This window comes from Nuphar pumila, chromosome 11 (assembly GCF_984573655.1).
Source record: "Nuphar pumila chromosome 11, dmNupPumi1.hap1.1, whole genome shotgun sequence".
Lineage (NCBI taxonomy): Eukaryota > Viridiplantae > Streptophyta > Magnoliopsida > Nymphaeales > Nymphaeaceae > Nuphar > Nuphar pumila.
The window spans coordinates 22289663-22304570 of NC_143259.1; the positions used below are offsets into that span (position 1 = coordinate 22289663).

The 14908-nt window shown below is 41.6% G+C and overlaps 1 protein-coding gene and 1 long non-coding RNA gene across 2 annotated transcripts in view; both read left to right on the forward strand.

Moving 5' to 3' along the window:
• The window catches only part of AIR9 (Outer arm dynein light chain 1 protein), a 64163-nt gene that overhangs the window by 40796 nt on the left and 8459 nt on the right, over nucleotides 1-14908 (forward strand). Inside the window, exons 19-29 of the mRNA XM_089981282.1 lie at nucleotides 540-667; nucleotides 835-1003; nucleotides 1117-1235; nucleotides 1480-1648; nucleotides 2525-2609; nucleotides 2696-2769; nucleotides 2873-2992; nucleotides 13174-13369; nucleotides 13477-13598; nucleotides 13765-13972; nucleotides 14263-14336. Coding sequence (XP_089837408.1) covers nucleotides 540-667; nucleotides 835-1003; nucleotides 1117-1235; nucleotides 1480-1648; nucleotides 2525-2609; nucleotides 2696-2769; nucleotides 2873-2992; nucleotides 13174-13369; nucleotides 13477-13598; nucleotides 13765-13972; nucleotides 14263-14336 — 1464 coding nt within the window. The remainder of the gene's footprint in view (nucleotides 1-539; nucleotides 668-834; nucleotides 1004-1116; nucleotides 1236-1479; nucleotides 1649-2524; nucleotides 2610-2695; nucleotides 2770-2872; nucleotides 2993-13173; nucleotides 13370-13476; nucleotides 13599-13764; nucleotides 13973-14262; nucleotides 14337-14908) is intronic.
• On the forward strand, nucleotides 3452-10719 carry LOC149822185 (uncharacterized). The gene is made up of 2 exons (XR_016426114.1): nucleotides 3452-3558; nucleotides 10551-10719. It is a non-coding gene; the product is annotated as an uncharacterized LOC149822185 (long non-coding RNA).

The window sequence follows — 14908 nt, forward strand, 5'->3', positions numbered from 1 at the left end:
GGTAGATTGCCAAAAAACTGAAGCAAGGTGTTATTTGAACAGGAAAGAGGCACAAAAGCTGAATGAACCGGAGTAAAAGAAACACCTGTAGGAAACCATTCTTTAGTTGGCACAGTGGAATTCTTTTCACTGATGATGGTAGTTGCTGAAGTCACATCTATGTGAACCATCCAATTGGAATAATCATTCCAATTGACTAAATTTTGCAATAGCAGCATTACATGTTCTTTTCGAGTCTGTAGAAAGTGGCAAGGTTCTTCTGCGCTGTAGTCTTGCCCATGCATGGCCAGGCACTGGATAGTACATAAGATACTCAAACAGTTTACTCGTGCTATTCCGAAGCTTGTATTAATCAGTGTGCTCATAGCCTCATACTGTACGCAAAACATTTATTCAACTCATTCCTACTTTTGGTGATATATGTAAAATGTCATTGCTTTTTGTGTCCTAATTTGTCATGTTTAAACTAACCTCCTTTCTTTCTGTTGACAAGAATTTTGTGTAGATTCACATAACTAATAAGTCTTAAATTTCTGTAGCCCTTCCTCCAAGTCTGAATTTTCTGTCTGTCACTGGTGAGTACTCGGAGGGTGAAATATTGACAGCTTCATATGGCTACATAGGGGGTCATGAGGGGCAAAGTTTTCATAATTGGTATCTGCATGAGGTATGTGAGTCTCTTGTTGTATCTATTGCATGTGGCAGTATTTCTATTATGAATGTATTCAAGTCAAATTATTTGAAGGTTTTAATTGTCTGAGTCTAATGCTAGTGAAAAAATCAATGCATATTTTTCAAGAGCACTTGTTAATTCGTTGCTGTGATCATGTGCAGAGTGAAACCGATCCTGGTAAATTGGCGTCTGAGGCATCGGGGCTTCTTCAGTATCGCATAACCAAAGATGCCATATGTAAACTTGTATCTTTCAAATCTACTCCAGTACGAGATGATGGCATGGTTGGTGAGCCGCGAATTTGCATGGGACAGGAGAGGGTTCGTCCTGGTAAATACCTGTACCCTGTTGTCTGGAAATGGAATATCAGAGAAGTTATCACAGTTATGCCCATAAAACTTGCAAGTTGATACTGATTCTGAAGTATATAAAATGATCAACAGGAAGCCCTAGATTGCTTTCCTTGCAGATTTTAGGGGAATGTGTTGAAGGTTCTGTCCTGCATGTTGACAAGAAATATTGGGGAGGAAATGAAGGCCAATCAGTTTTCCAATGGTTCCTGGTATGACTGTGCTTGGAGACTTGGTTTATCTTGCATGCTTCTGGCGTTATGTAGTTAGTATATTGGCCAAGTTATTGTTTTAACCTAAAATCTTTACTGCAAATGTCGCTCATTTTACATATTTCTGTTTCACCTTTCAATGGTAGTTTTAATAAGGAAACATTATATGCCTGAATTTCCATCTTCAACAGGTTTGATGCTTATTCACTGTTTTTTGTACCAAACATTTACTGTCTCTCTGCAGACCAGCTCAGATGGAATTCAACATGAAATAAAAGGTGCAACAACTTCAGAATACACCTTATCAAGCAGTGATATTGGTTCTCTAATTTCTGTTTCTTGTGAGCCTGTTCGAAGTGACTGGGCTCGTGGACCTACTGTTGTTTCTGAATGTATTGGGCCAATATTGCCTGGTAAGCGACTATACTCTCAAACATCACATAATATTCATTTAAATTACCTAAATTTCAAGAAATGTCATAATGATAAGGTTGAGTTCACGTTTAATTTCAAACCTCATAGTGTTTTCAAAATTTGTTTAAGTTGTAACAGGAAGAATAAATGAACATGACCAGATATATGCATTCTAGTCCTATATGAACTTGAAGGTTCCACTGTAGAACGGAACAGTGTCTAGTCCTAAAGAGTTATTTCACAAGGCAATAACCAACTTCTGGATTTAAACTCTTCACAATCTCTCTTTCTCTCTCTCAGACACAATGCACACACACATGCACTCGAGCACACACGTATACACGTACAAACAAAAAATACATGCATATGCAGAGGAACATGCAGAAACCTACATGCATGACTTGGTGAAGATGAAATTATGAAATTTTACTGGTAAGAAAGCTGAATGCTCAGATGTGTTAGAGATTGACAGAAAAGGAAAAAAAGCTTTGATGCGTGCAGTAATATTGTTATTCTCCTAATTTGGATGTAGTGTCAAATTTTAATAATGATCTTCCCATGTCATTTGCCTGCCATTGCCATGCAATACTGTTGTTGGCCTATGCGGCTATGCCATGGTTAGACAGCAGCCTGTCGCGGTAAAGACCATATTTGCCATGTTCTAAAGCTTTTTATCAAATCTTATGATGCTAATTTTTTGGTTTTAAGAAAGTTTTCTATTAATTGTTAACCTATTGAATTATATTGGTACCTCTTTTTGAGGATGGGATGGGGCACATGACTAGTTTTGTGCCAAGGACTTGTAGAACTGCAAGCTTAAGCTTGAATACCAAGATTCTGCACCATGTAGTTCCTCAATGTCTTTTTTTCTGCAGGTCCACCAACTTGTGGCTCCCTTGAATTTCATGGGGCGATGGTTGAAGGACAACACTTGAGCTTTGTGGCTGCATATAATGGAGGGTGCGGTTTTCCTTTTCCAAAATGTCTTTCAAAGTGTTTTATTATGCGAGTTTGTTTATCTGATGTGCTGTTGTTTCTCATGCCAGTGAGAAAGGAGACTGCATTCATGAATGGTTTAGGTTGAAAAATGATGGTTCAAAGGAGAAGCTTGATTGTGATGGTGTGTATGTTTTCCAATTTCCAGTGCATATTCCTTTATTAATTGTTCAGGTCCTCAGAATTAATTTCTTGAGATGTATACTGATTTAGTTTTTTATTTTCAGAGTTTCTTGATTTGAGTTATGAAGATGTAGGTGGCTTCATTGAACTTGTTTTCATCCCAATACGCAGAGATGGAACGCGAGGGAAGCCTAAAAGTGTTGTCTCAACCATCATTTCTCCTGGTATGTGGTACCCATCAACTTAAAAGCTTAATAACCCAAAGAAAGATGTAGGCCTTGTTTGGATCTATTTTTATTCATTGTTTACATGCATAAATTAAAGCACATTTTATAAAGAATCTTGCCTATATTTTTAGTTAGGTGAATATTTGGATCATCAATTATTTAAACTAAAATGAAAAGAAAAAAAATATAAGTATGAGTAGTGATATAGGTGGTGGTGATGAAGATGGTGGTGATGGTGATGATGGAGGTGGTGCTCATGGTGGTGATGGTGATGATGGAGGTGGTGGTGATAGTGGTGGTGGTGGTAGTGGTGATGATAGTGGTGCTAGTGATAGTGTTGGTGATGGAGGCAGCGATGGTGATTGTGATGGAGATGGTGGTGATGTCTGTGGTGGTGGTAGTGATGGTAGTTGGTGGTGGTAGTGGTGATGGTGGTGGTGAGATCATGATGGTGGTGATGGTGGTAGTTGTAAAAGCATTGAACTTGTTTTCATCCCAATACACAAAGATGGAATGCGGGGGAAACCTAAGAGTGTTGTCTCAACCATCATTTCTCTTGGTATGTGGTACCCTATGTCACATGGGTGCGGGTGCGGGTGAGGGTGCGGGGATTCGGCACTTCCAAAAACCCGGGTGCGGGGGTGCGGCAGGGGCAAAAATGTAAAAAATATATATATATATATATATGATTTTGAAGTTTTAACAGTTTAACATTTAACAGTAAACATTGTCATAAACTCTTGTGTAAGACCCAACAAAATCTCTTTCGCAGAGCTTGCATCGAAATCTCTTGTTTCCACCACCTCCTTCTCCAGTTTTTGCGAGTTTATCTACATGTACCCATAGTGACCCCACATCATCAATCCCACTGCAACTATAAGCAAAACTAGCAGCAGAACTCGCATGTTGGGATGAGGATGACGCAAGTCCTTTCCCTTTGTCCGTCATTTTTATCCTGAAAACACAAAAAAAAATACATTACAATTTTCAAATCAATTCGAAAACACAGGGAGAAGGGGGGGCTCAGCCCCTCCCCTGCCAACCCAATAAGAGAGCGAGAGCGAGGGGGGCTCAGCCCCTCCCCTGCCAACCCAACAAGAGAGCGAGAGCGAGGGGGGCTCGGCCCCTCCCCTGCTGAAAACAGAGGGAGCAGGGAGGGGGCTCAGCCCCTACCCTGCCGACCCAAAAAAAAACAGATGGGGGAGGGGCTCGGCCCCTCCCCTGTCGACCCCAAAAAAAAAACATATGGGGGGAGGGGCTCGCCCCCTCCCCTGTCGACCCAAAAAAAAAAACAGATGGAGGAGGGGCTCGGCCCCTCCCCTGTCGACCCAAAAAAAACAACAGATGGGGGAGGGGCTTGGCCCCTCCCCTGTCGACCCAAAAAAAACAACAGATGGGGGAGGGGCTCGGCCCCTCCCCTGTCGACCCAAAAAAAACAACACATGGGGGAGGGGCTCGGCCCTCCCCTGTCGACCCAAAAAAAACAACACATGGGGGAGGGGCTCGGCCCCTCCCCTGTCGACCCAAAAAAAACAACACATGGGGGAGGGGCTGAGCCCCTCCCCTGTCGACCCAAAATAAACAACACATGGGGGAGGGGCTCGGCCCCTCCCCTGTCGACCCAAAAAAAACAACACATGGGGGAGGGGCTCGGCCCCTCCCCTGTCGACCCAAAATAAACAACACATGGGGGAGGGGCTCGCCCCCTCCCCTGTCGACCCAAAATAAACAACACATGGGGGTGGGGCTCGGCCCCTCCCCTGTCGACCCAAAAAAAACAACACATGGGGGAGGGGCCGAGCCCCTCCCCTGTCGACCCAAAATAAACAACACATGGGGGAGGGGCTCGGTGTTAAATATGTATATGTAAATGGATATATTTCATGTACTGTATTGTACCACTGTACTGTATTGTACCACTTGTATAGCATACTGTACTGTATTGTACCACTGTACTGTATTGTACCACTTGTACAACATATAAATATCAATGGAAAGGGGAGAAGATGCCATTGCCGCCCAACATTTTTTTTCTCTCTCCCCTCTCTCTCTATCTCTTGCTACGATAGTAAGGTGACTCCCACATCTGATTTCTCACATGGTATCAGAGCCAAGGGCGTAGTAATCACGATCATTTGGAAGGCCCCTAAGGACCTTGACGTGGTTTTTGGGCGTTCTCAAGGAAAGTGTTTTTTCCATCTTTTCTCTGTTGTTTCTCCGTTGAATCACTATATTTCGACGTCGTTTCTTCATTTCCTCATATCGTGCATCTTTTCCTTCTTACATATTCTGTTATCCCCAATTTTATCAACCCTAATTTCTGTTTTCCCCAAATTTGGGAACCCTCATTTCTCAAAAGTGCCTCTTTTCTCAAACTTCTTGTGATTTCTTATCTATTTCTTGCAATATAGTTGATAAATCGTACATTCTGCACGATTAACTGAAAAATCGTGATTTCCAAAACTCAAAAATTTTTGTCCGTACGGTTCTGTCCGTACAACCTACGAATTTCTGTCGTGCTGTTTGATTCATCCTTGATCTTCTTCCTTATGGATTCTAAAATCAGCCCCGGATTTCTTTCTCAACTTGTTTCTCACAAATTAACTCATGATAACTACTTACTTTGGAAACGCCAAATTCTGCCGTTTATCCGAAGTCATGGTCTTTCCGGGCATCTGGATGGGGGATCACCCGCCCCACCTATGACTATTACGCAAGAGGTAACTGGTAATGATGGGAAGGTGAGTTGCATTGCTATTCCAAATCTTGCGTATGATGTTTGGTTTCAGAAGGACCAATCTGTGGTTGCCTATTTGACTGCCACATTATCTGATCGTATATTACAAACTATCTCTGACCATTTTACTGCTGCAGAACTATGGAGACATCTTGCTCACTCTTATTCACAGGTTTCTGAATCACGTGCACTTCAACTGAAATGGCGGTTCCAATCTATGCGAAAGGGAACTAAGACCATTACTGAATTTCTAGGGGATATCAAAATTATCATTGATCAGTTGGCCGCTATTGGATATCCTGTTTCTGACAGAGATGTTGTTCAACAGGTATTGAGAAGCCTTGGGCCCCAATATCGTATGTTTTGCACTGCATTACAGGTTGCCTCTACACTTCCATGCTTTGAGGATTTACAGGCCAAACTCCTACAGTATGAAGTTAGTTTGACTCAAGATCATCTTATTGATGATCCTCATCCTGTCATGTTTACATCTGGGTCTACCTCATTTCGTCCACCTGCTGCTCATATGGGCTGTGGAAGACTCCTTCCTACTCCTACTGCTCCACCTGCCACTAGAGGTACCCGTGTCCCTACTTGCTTCCATTGCAACAAGCGTGGCCATGTGAAAGCAGATTGTTGGCACAACCCACAGAATCGCAACAAGGCAGGGAGGCCAGGACCAAGAGCTGGACAGATGAATGTTAGACAGTTTCAGGGGCAGCCGCAGGGAAATTTTCGAGCACATCAGGGTACTGATCGGGGACAGAGTGCAGGGTTGCCACATGATGTGCAACAAATTCTGATGACTGCATTTAACAACATGAATTTGCGTCAGAATGATGATGGAGTTTGGTATATTGATTCTGGAGCAGCCACACATGTTACTTCTGATGCAAGTAAACTTTCCAACATGGTTCCTTATATTGCACTGGCACTATTGTCACGGGAGATGGTTCCCACCACCCTATTTCTCATACTGGAAATGCATCTCTCTCTTTGTCACAATCTACACTACCATTGAAAAATGTCTTACTCACTCCTGCCATTGAGAAAAACATTTTATCTGTTTCTAAATTGGTTGATGAAACAAATTCATCCATGGAATTTACTCCGTCTTCTGTTTGTCTTAAGGACCTTCGAACCAAGAAGATGCTCGCTAAGGGTGAACGACGCGGAAACATGTACGTCTTCGAAGCAGCCCCCGGGACTTTGAAGACGCCATCTACCGTGACTCCATCTTTTCCTGCTTATTTGAGTCAGTCTTCTTCTGTTATGCAATGTAATAAGCCAGTTTCTTGGCATCGTCGGTTAGGTCATTGTAGTCAAGGGTTCCTTGACAAATTGTCTTCTCAGGGTTTTATTCCCAAAGTCAAATTAGATCATAAGTGTCCTAGTTGTAATGTCTGCAAGAGTCATGTACTTCCCTTTCAAAGTATCAATAAAAGAGCTTCCAAGCCATTTGAAATTATTCACTTTGATGTTTGGGGCCCAGCTCCTGTTTCATCTCTATCTGGCTCTCGTTATTATGTGTTATTTCTTGACTCTTTCACTCGTTACACTTGGATTTACTTTATGAAATCTAAATCTGAAGTGTTCAAACTTTTCAAACAATTCCATGCTCTTGTTCAGAACCTTTTCAATTCAAATATCACTTATTTCCAGTGTGATGGTGGTGGAGAATACATATCTCATGATTTTAGTGAATATTTAAAGGACCATGGCATCACACATTACTCCTCTTGTCCTTACACTCCACAACAGAATGGAGTAGCAGAACGTAAGCATCGGCATATTGTTGAAACCGCGTTAAGTATGATGCACAATATTGATATTTCTCTCTCTTTGGACTGAGGCCTTTCACACTGCAGTGCATATCTTTAACAGGTTGCCTATGGAATTATTAGGAGATCAGTCTCCTTATTATTTGCTTCACGGTTCTCACCCTTCTTATGATGATTTGCATGCTTTCGGATGCATTTGTTATGCCCATGTGGATCATTCTTTACGTAACAAGTTTCAGGACAAAGCAGTTCAGTGCAGATTTCTGGGATATGCCGATGGGTATAAAGGATATAGATGTTATGATCCTATTTTGGGTAAGATTAAGGTGTCTAGAAATGTTGTTTTTGATGATGACCATTTCAGCACTTGTGATACTTCTCAGGTATATGAGCAAACTACTTATGATCCATGGCTTTGTGATACTTTGCTATATGACTCTATCAGAGATCCTGTTGTTGATGAACCAATTCAGTTTGAAGCAGACAACTCCATCATCCAGGATGCACCTTCACGGTTTTTAGGTTTGGTTTATGCCCGTCGAGGAGCCCCTCCAACTCCATCTCACGAGGCTCCCCCTCTTCGACGATCCACACGTGAAAGGCATCCTATCCATCGTTGGGTTAGTTACAACAATTTTTCTCTTGACTTTCAGTTGTTTCTAACCAATGTGGCCAAAGAGAAAGAGCCGTCTACTTTCCATCAGGCAGCCCATTCTCGAGCTTGGGTTGAAGCTATGAACGAAGAAATGACAGCACTTCATGAATGTCATACATGGGATATTGTTCCTCGACCTGTTGATAGAAATGTTGTTGGTTCCAAATGGGTTTACAAGATCAAGCGTAAACCAGATGGTAGCATTGAAAGATATAAAGCTCGCCTTGTTGCACGCGGATTCACACAACAATATGGGCAAGATTATGAGGAAACTTTTAGCCCTGTTGTCAAAATTGGCACCATTCGTGTGATCCTCACTTTGGCACTTCAGCATGGTTGGTCTCTTAGCCAGTTGGATGTCAAGAATGCGTTCCTACATGGGGACTTGAAGGAAGAGGTGTATATGGAGCAACCTCCTGGATATAGTGAACATGATGCGGCTACATGGGTTTGTAAATTGAGAAGGTCTCTTTATGGTTTAAAACAAGCATCTCGGTCTTGGTTTGAGAGTTTCTCCATGGAAATTCAGCAACATGGCTTTTCTAAGAGTATACTTGATCATTCTTTATTTATGTATAAGAATGATCATGTTACTACTTGGGTTCTTATATATGTTGATGACATCATTATCACTGGGAGTGATGATGCACATATTGCCTTGGTCAAGTCTTTACTCATGGCCAAATTTAAGATGAAGGACTTAGGCCCATTGCGATACTTCTTGGGAGTTGAAGTCGATAGGCAAGATGATCGACTCACTCTAAGTCAACACAAGTATACTCTTGACATTCTTCACACCACTGGTATGATTAATTGTAAACCTCTCAGCACCCCATCTGTCTTAAATCATAAGTTTAGTGCAAAAGAAGGCCAATTATATCATGATTCCACTTTATATCGCCGCATTGTTGGTATGTTGCAATATCTTACATTTACAAGACCTGACATTGCTTATGCTGTAAATCAAGCATCTCAGTTTATGCATGCTCCCACTGATTGTCATATGGAATGTATTAAGCGTATTCTCAGATATCTGAAAGGGACTATTGGAGATGGATTGCTCTATCACAAAGATGAAAGCTTCACTACAAGACACCGTTTACTTACATATTGTGATGCAGATTGGGGTGGAGACCCTGATGAGCGTAGGTCGGTTTCAGGATATTGTGTTTTCATTGGCCCAAATATTGTCACTTGGAGTAGTAAGAAACAAAAGGCCATTGCTAAATCCAGCACTGAGGCAGAGTACAGGGCAATGGCAGCAGGGACAGCTGATGTCACTTGGGTACGGCATCTTCTTCAAGAGTTGAATGAACCCATCTCTTCCTCTCTGCTTTTACGTGATAATCAAAGTGCCATTAATATTTCTTTTAACCCTATTCATCATTGTCGCACGAAGCACATTGAGATTGATCAACATTTTGTTAGACAAAAGATTGAAACAGAAGAAATTGAGGCTTCGTATGTCAGATCAGAAGACCAAGTGGCAGACATCTTCACCAAAGGATTGGTTAGTCATCAATTTTGGTTACTTAAGGGCAAGTTGAGCATGATTGAAGATCATCCTCAACTTGAGGGAGGCTGTTAAATATGTATATGTAAATGGATATATTTCATGTACTGTATTGTACCACTGTACTGTATTGTACCACTTGTACAACATACTGTACTGTATTGTACCACTGTACTGTATTGTACCACTTGTACAACATATAAATATCAATGGAAAGGGGAGAAGATGCCATTGCCGCCCAACATTTTTTTTCTCTCTTCCCTCTTACCTCTCTCTCTATCTCTTGCTACGATAGTAAGGTGACTCCCACATCTGATTTCTCACACTCGGCCCCTCCCCTGTCGACCCAAAATAAACAACACATGGGGGAGGGGCTGAGCCCCTCCCCTGTCGACCCAAAAAAAACAACACATGGGGGAGGGGCTCGGCCCCTCCCCTGTCGACCCAAAAAAAAAACCCCTCCTGTGCCGAAAAATGAGGGAGCAGGGGGGGCTCAGCCCCTCCCCTGCCGACCCAACAAAAGACTGAGAGAGGGGAGGGGGGGTGCTCGGCCCCTCCCCTGCCGACCCAAGAAGAGAGTGAGAGAGGGTACCTGCGAAAGGAGAGGATGAGCCGAGAGGAGGAGCTGGGCGGCGGAGCTGGGAGAGAGCTCGAGCTCAGGGGGAGAGAGAGGAGAGATTAGGGCAAAATTTTTTTTTGCCCTAATCCTCCTTTTCATCGGGGATTTTTTTTTTTACGCCCAAATCGTGGACAAAAATGACCCTGGGTGCATTGACCGCACCCAGGGTCGTGTTGGCTGCACCCGCACGCGCACCCGCGTCGCGTCGATGTGGGGGCGGCATATGTTTTGCCGAGTCCCTGTGACATAGGTGGTACCCATCAAATTAAAAGCTTAATAACCCAAAGAAAGTTGTAGGCCTTGTTTTGATCTATTTTTATTCATTGCTTACATGCATAAATTAAAGCACATTTTATAAAGAATCTTGCCTATATTTTTAGTTAGGTGAATGTTTGGATCATCAATTATTTAAACTAAAATGAAAAGAAAAAAGATATAAGTATGAGTAGTGATGGAGGTGGTGGTGATGATGATGGTGGTGATGGTGATGATGGAGGTGGTGCTCATGGTGATGGTGACGATGGAGGTCGTGGTGTAGCGCTGATAGTGGTGGTGGTGGTAGTGGTGCTAGTGATAGTGTTGGTGATGGAGGCAACGATGGTGATTGTGATGGAGGCAGTGGTGATGGAGCTAATGGGATGGTGGTGATGGTAGTTGGTGGTGGTAGTGGTAATGGTGTTGGTGAGATGATGATGGTGGTGGTGGGTAGTGGTGGTGGTAGTTGTAAAAGAAAAAAAGTAGGTTCCTCCTTGTTTTTGAAAAAATGGATAATTTCTCATCAAATTTATAAAAGCTTATTAAAAAAATAAAAATAGACGATCCAAACACCAAAACCTGATATTTAAAATAAGTATAAATGGCATGGAGCTATTTATAAAGCGATCCAAATGGGGGCATATTGTTGATATTTCAGGAAATAGCCATCTCAATTTAAAGGCATGAGAAAAGGGCACTCCCATATTTTCCAAATGATTAAAGCTAGGCATCCTTTGGCCATCCTTGTGTTGCAGTGCCTGAAATTATGACTTTGTAATGGAAAAAAAAATGAAAATTCAATGTTTCTATGCATCATGGACCGAGAGAGGCATATATGAAAAATCATGTATCAAAAGATGCATTATTTTTTAGTGAAAATCCTTGTAAGCAGGTGTGCCACGGTTTCTGATCTTGCCTAATTGAACCCTGTACTGACCCAGCACTGCAAAGGTCTGTACCTTTGAAGGTATGATTAGGGGTGGCAATCGGGTCGGGTTGGCGGGTCAGCATACCTCAACCCGAACCCGACCCGTTTATTAAACGGGTCAGCTGTGGCAAACACGAACCCGACCCGTTTAATAAACGGGTAACCCGACACGACCCGCCAACCCATTTAATAAATGGGTTGGGTCGGGTAAACGGGTTTTCAGGTTGGCGGGTCGGGTTGACGGATCGGGTTGGCAGGTAGGCAGGTTGGCGGGTCGGGTTGACGGGTCGGGCAGACGGGTTGGCGGGTTGACGGGTCGGGCAGACGGGTTGACCCACCCGCCTAACCCGTTTATTAAACGGGTCAGCCGGGTTGGCGGGTTGGCATACCCCCAACCCGAACCCGACCTGTTTAATAAACGGGTTACACGGGTCGACCCGTTTATTAAACGGGTTGGCTTAAGCCCAACCCCAACCCGCCTAAGAGGCGGGTTGGCGGGTCGTGTCAGAAATTGCCACCCCTAGGTATGATTAGCTAATCAGGTTGGCACCATGAAATCCATAGTGGATGGGCTCATGTCTGGTTTGGAAGTTTATAAAGTATGTCACATGGATACAGATGCAGGAATGGGACCTCTCAAGTGCAAACTCTTGAAAAATAATTCTAAATTATTATCAATAAAAGCATCAAATAATAAAACTAAATTGAAATGTAATGTAATTGATGACAATTTTTTTTAAAAATAGAATGCTCATAAATACAAAATAAGTAATCAAAATCACTAAAGGAAATAGTTAAACTTAATGACACTGTTGACTGCGTCCATACAGTGTCCTAATCTATGTCACATACGGGTGCGGGTACGGGTGCAGATGCGGCACTTTAAAAAAATTTGGGTGTGCAGAGGGTATATATATATATATATAATTTTTAACAGTTTTAAGTTAACACTACGTGTATGTGTGTACATTTATGTATTTATATATATAATATTAGATAAAAATGGACTTGATTAGGGTTAACTGAAACTACTTTTGGATAAAAATGGACCTCAATGTGGTTAACTTCACCTAACACAAAGGAAGCTGTGTCCAAGTGTCGCACCCGCCTGGGTGCGACGTGGGTGCGGTGCCCTGTTAGAAGAGTCCGTGTTACATAGGTCCTAATATGTCCTAGTGTTATGTTGTGTTGACACATGATACACATGCTAAATGAAGTGTTCATGTGACATAGTTTATAAGCCATGCCGGAGACCGATCGAAGATCCAAATTAAATCTTGAATTGTTACATGTAAAATGTTTACAAAATAGAGATTTTACTGTCTGGACCTGGGCAGTGCATGGCACTTCAAAGTCAGATCTTGTTCTGGACCCACTTGAGTCTGGCCCAGGCTCGACCTCTGGAGAACCCTACTTGTAGGGTTCATCAAAACTTCTCATTTTGGTTCTTCTTTATCTAATTTTTGGTTAAATTTGATGTTCCTATAGATGCTGCCTGTTGGTTTAGGAAACATAGCATGATTTTTAAAAAATTCTCGAGTCATCTTCTGTTTTATCTTGTCAAAGCAGTATCCTTTTATTGTACAAAATTTGGTTACATCTGGGGCATCCATGTTGGGAAGCTTAATTGTATCTTCAGCACACATATCTTATCTTCAGCACACATATCTTATGTTATACTTGGCAATAGCGGAGCCTGTTGGCTTGGAGCTTATCATTCCAGAATGTTCCGAGGATAATGAAGTGATTCCTAAGAAATCATACTATGGGGGAAAGGAAGGTGATGGGGAGTATGCATGGTATAAATCTCGTGAGAAGCTTCAGGAAACAGATATCACGGGCATATCTAATGCTGATGGAGATGTTCTTATTGTTGGAAACAGCTTGTAAGTTGCTCCCTTTTTGACACGTCGGACTATATTATAGAGTTTTTTTTTTTTCTTGTTTTTTGCTTTCCATGTTTTGATTCAGTGGATGATGTATTACAAGACAGGACATATGTTCCAAAACTTGATGATGTGGGAACTTATCTAACACTATGCTGGGTTCCTGCTCGTGATGATGGAAAACTTGGAAGGCCCTTGGTTGCAGTCAGCCAATCTCCGGTTTCACCAGGTAAATGTTTCTCCCTTCTTTTTGTCCCTATTTTTTTTTGTTATTTTTGGGGGTGGCGAGGGGGAACCTGCTTCTTGGTTCTCTATTGCAAGTTTCCTTGTTCAATTGTATACCTGTAGATTTCTGTATCTCATCCTTGACTTTGCGGAATGCTCTTCTCCAACAGCTCTTCCAGTGGTTTTTGATGTTCGTGTTATAGAAGTATCACAAGGTGTGTTTTCGGGAGTTGGGACATATTATGGAGGATTCGAGGGTGCCAGTTTGTTTAGCTGGTATAGAGAAACTGCTGAAGGAACAATGTTTCTGATCAATGGAGCAAACTCTAGGACATATGAAGTTACAGATGCTGACTACAATTGCCGTTTGTTGTTTGGGTAAATAATGTGGCTGGTGATATATACTTGTATTACTGATAATTGGGTGTATCATTTGATAATGAAAATAGGGTGTACTAAGTTTGTGTTTCAGTGATTATTTCAGAAAGTTGTCTACTAATGTGTCATATTATTTCAGAAAGTTGTCTACTAACGTGTCATAAAAGTTATGAAATTTATGTGTAGCATTTTTTTGTACTTTCCAGTTCTAGCATTATAATTTGAAGTTTGCTTCTTATGTAAATGATAGGACCTTGAATATTGATTGCCTTTTGAAATGCAATCTGCAGTTATACTCCTGTTCGCGCAGATTCGGTCATGGGTGAACTTATACTTGCTGAACCCAGCGATGTTGTTCTTCCAGGTACACCTGGTTTTGTGTCATTGATTGTTGATTAGATGTACCGATTGGTTGCAGTTTTTAGGCAGGATTTGCCAGCCTGGTAAATCTTGATATATAATTTTCTGCATTTAGAAGAATTATATTGTTCTCATATAAATCTGGTTATCTGATATTCAGCATGTGTCTTCACTTAGGAATTAAGGGTGTAATGGTAAAAAGTGTGTGAAGCACTTGGTTCAATTTTAGTAATGTGCTTATTGTGAATTCGTTAATGACTACTAATCCTTTTAGCTGTCTGCACTGTTGAAAAATCTGGCTGATGATGTCAACAAAATTTATGGTTGAAATTTGATTGCCTTTTGACTGTTGGTGAATAAAAGCAATGAATTCTTAACACTTGGATAGCTCATAGACGGCACTACCTACAAACTATTTTACAGTCTGTTCACCTACTGATTTACTACCATTAGCAAAAAAATTCCATGTTCTGAACTTTAACTTCATTTCATCTACTAAAGTCATAAGTCATGATGACCATATGAGAACAAGTCATAAGCCATTAAATGAATTGCTTTTCTATTTGTGGGTCATGT